This window comes from Penaeus monodon, chromosome 25 (assembly GCF_015228065.2).
Source record: "Penaeus monodon isolate SGIC_2016 chromosome 25, NSTDA_Pmon_1, whole genome shotgun sequence".
Taxonomy (NCBI): Eukaryota; Metazoa; Arthropoda; class Malacostraca; order Decapoda; family Penaeidae; genus Penaeus; species Penaeus monodon.
This window is the reverse complement of record NC_051410.1, coordinates 40,074,548-40,078,072: the sequence shown is the minus strand read 5'-3', so window position 1 is coordinate 40,078,072 and position 3,525 is coordinate 40,074,548. Positions and strand designations below refer to the sequence as shown.

The following is a 3,525-nucleotide window of genomic DNA, read 5'->3' as shown; positions in this document are numbered from 1 at the left end:
ATGTAAATATACCAAATTACCTTATTTATTCAATAAATTCCCACGGTCACTTCTTTCACCCAACTACTACGATGCATGGCACTCCCTTGCAGAATGTGAACATCCTGAGCATCTGCCAGGCTGAGACGGGCGTTTGTTCGGACGACCTCGTCCACGAGTCTCCGGACAAGGCCTGGAACGACCTGTACACTCCCCCCATGTTCGACGAGGCCAGCGGCGACACTTACCTGATCGTCCTGCCCACGTTCCAGGGCGATAAGGGGCACTTCAAGGTGAGTCTTGGTACAGCCAGAGGAAATAATACAGCCGTACGGTGTTTTGTGTTTTGGACAGGTGCGTATGGAAGGTGGAGATCGCGCTCATGATAGGACATCCATTTATGTACCATACACCTGTGCGAATCCTTAACTAGTAAAATCTTTGGGGAAACCGTAACTAACTTACATTAGTGTGGGGTATAATCATGATTTGAAAGTTGATCATGTTTGGACACATCATAAGTCCGAGTTCCATGAACAGAGGACCATTTCACTAAATGACACCAGCAGTCTATACAATATGCTTTAGATATTTATTTGTAACGTTATTTTCCAGCACATTAACTTCCGACGATCATCGGACAAGACCTTAACCCCGCTGACCACTGGCACCTACGAGGTTGTAGATATTCTGTCATGGGACCGCAAGAATCATATTGTGTAAGTAGACTGTTTTCGAAATGTGTAAAATGTAGGGATTGATTCTATGAACAAACATTTCCCAAAAGCCTTGTAATCCAAACTACCATAGAGAGCCTTCTATATTTATAAGAGTATTGCATTATGATTTTCTTTCTGTCTTCAGGTACTTCACAGCCGCCCCATCAGGAAGACCAGGGCAGCGTCACATTTATTACGTTGGCGACTTGTCATCACCTCAGCCAAAACAGGCTTACTGCATCACCTGTGGTTTCAAAAATGACTTTAATGTGAGTTTCCTGTTTTTAAAACTGGATTTGCTGACATGTAGGAGACAGGAATTAGAATTAAAGTCTTCATTACTCTTTCAATAAAGTAATATATAAATAGTATTACCAACATCTGTAGAGGATGAGTTGTAATTTCTGAAAAATGCATGAAATTCTTTCTCATTTTTGAAGATAATATTATACTCATAGGAGGAGAGAAACAGGCCATCAGCCATGATGAATGGCTAATACTGTTCAAGTTATTAGGGCATAACTTGCTCATACAGAGGAGAACATAACAATTTTTATTGAATTTCAGGAGGACTGTAATTACAACAGCGCAGAGATGAGCAAAGACAGTACTTATTATGTGTTGACATGTGGAGGACCAGGTATTCCCCAGGTCACCCTGCATCGTGCATCCGACCACTCAAGGCTCATGCTTATTGAGGATAACCAAGAGGTTGGTATTTCATATCTCTGTAATAATCAGTAAAAACTCAAAAATTAAGTTGATCACAGATTTATTTGAATCACCATAAAAGGGAAATGTTGAAATTACCTTTTTAAAATCCAGGTTCGTGAGCGACTCCTTGATCGTTCCTTGCCCCTGGAGAAGCGCCTGGAAATTGACGTCGCAGGAGGATTCAAGGCTCAGGTCTCCATGAAACTTCCTCCTGATTACAACCCAACACGGTTCCAGAGCTACCCTATGCTGGTTTATGTGTAAGTTTCTTTGTCTGCTGTGCAGTTCAATTTTCATCTTGCCAGTTATAGACTAGAGTGAATTGTAAATGCAAGATTATTACTGAACTCTGTAGAAAGAGATCTGTAAAAAATGGCATTGAGGAAGGTCAGTATGTTATTAAATATTTAAGGTATTATTACATCCCAACTTCACAGTACATAGCATGGACCCAAATCTTCAAATAAGGTTACTCATATCAATTTCCCATTTTCAGCTATGGAGGCCCAGGATCCCAGCTTGTGAGCGATCGATTCAGAATTGACTTGGGGTGACTACTTGGCCTCCGAGCGGGGAATTATCTACGCTTCCATTGACGGTCGTGGCTCAGGTTATTCTGGCGACAAACTTCTCCATTCTCTGTACTATGGCCTTGGAACAGCTGAGGTTGATGACCAGATTGCAGTGACATCGTAAGTATTTTTAGTCATGCAGTTTGAAATGGAAGTAATGATAAAAAAAACATTGAGTGGGACATTATCTAGCACCTTAACTAAGCATTTGTAAAGCTATTCAAAGTCAGACACTGATTTCATTTGCTATATGGTGTAACCTGAAGGGTACCTCCCATAACTTTATTTCCCTCCCGTGACAGAGCTCTGCAGAAGTCCTTCCCATTCATTGATTCTTCCCGAACGGCCATTTGGGGATGGTCCTATGGTGGTTATGTGACTGCTGCTGCCTTATCAAAGGATGTAAACAATGTCTTTAAATGTGGAATCTCAGTAGCACCTGTGACTTCCTGGATCTATTATGGTGAGCTGAATTCTTACTTACACATCCAAATTTTTTTTTTTTTTTTAGTATAACTTTCCCTATGATAGTGATTCCAAAACATGACATTGTATTTTGTCTAACCACTGAAATTTTAATTTCCAGATACTGTATACACTGAAAGGTACATGGGTCTCCCTACACCTGATGATAACCTACGTGCTTATGATGCCTCAGACATAACTAGAAATGTCACAAACTTCAGAAATAAAGAATTCTTCCTCATACACGGGACTGCTGATGACAATGTACATTACCAACAGTCTATGATGTTATCCCGAGCATTAGAAGTAAACGACATTCTGTTCAGATCACAGGTAAGGCATGGATCAAAATACAATTGTATACACATTTCATATGATATGGTGATAAGGAAGATAACATTTTTAAAATGAATTCCGTACAAAAATTTCCTTCCAGTTTTCCATTCACCGCACAATGTCTGGTGCAGGATGATATGCATCATCTTGTTTTCTGTATTGGTGATTAAAAATAACCATCACTTTTTCAGAGCTATCCTGACGAGAACCACGGTCTGGCAGGAGTCAAGAGGCATCATTACCACAGCATGGAAGACTTCTTGAATGACTGCTTCAACAAAGCATAATCATCACTTCTTTTAAAATGATGTCTGTGTAATAATTTCTTTCATATTCCATAAAAAAAGCCATATATTTTGTTAATTTTCACAAATGGGTATCTTTTTCTATTGCTCACTGAAAATACATATATATATAAAGTATTTAAAACGGTGTTTCCCTGTCTCTGATGTTTGAAGAGCTTTGACACTGTTAGTGATATACTGTACTTTAAAAAGTACGTCTTTCTTTCTCTTCATTTGTAAAGGGCAGAATGAGGTTATTATTGTGAAATTTGATAATGACTTCAAAACTTTTTTTTATAGGGAAGATGACTGCATTCCAAGAAGATATATCATTCCAAATTATCTAGAATGAATAGAGCTTTCTAATATTAGCATTTACATAGGCAGCATAATGATGATACAAATTCAAATTTTATAGTATGCAGATACTAGATGGATTTAAAAAGGACAATATTG

At 38.8% G+C, this 3,525-nt stretch overlaps 1 protein-coding gene across 1 annotated transcript in view; it reads left to right on the top strand.

The window, feature by feature from the left end:
- LOC119589268 (venom dipeptidyl peptidase 4-like) overlaps nt 1-3,214 on the top strand; it is a gene marked incomplete in the record, with an annotated part of 98,295 nt that extends 95,081 nt beyond the window's left edge. Inside the window, 10 exon segments of the mRNA XM_037937887.1 lie at nt 93-272; nt 595-698; nt 844-967; nt 1,266-1,409; nt 1,524-1,672; nt 1,909-1,957; nt 1,959-2,104; nt 2,287-2,447; nt 2,571-2,782; nt 2,977-3,214. Coding sequence (XP_037793815.1) covers nt 93-272; nt 595-698; nt 844-967; nt 1,266-1,409; nt 1,524-1,672; nt 1,909-1,957; nt 1,959-2,104; nt 2,287-2,447; nt 2,571-2,782; nt 2,977-3,072 — 1,365 coding nt within the window.
- Nucleotides 3,215-3,525: the final 311 nt, after the last annotated feature.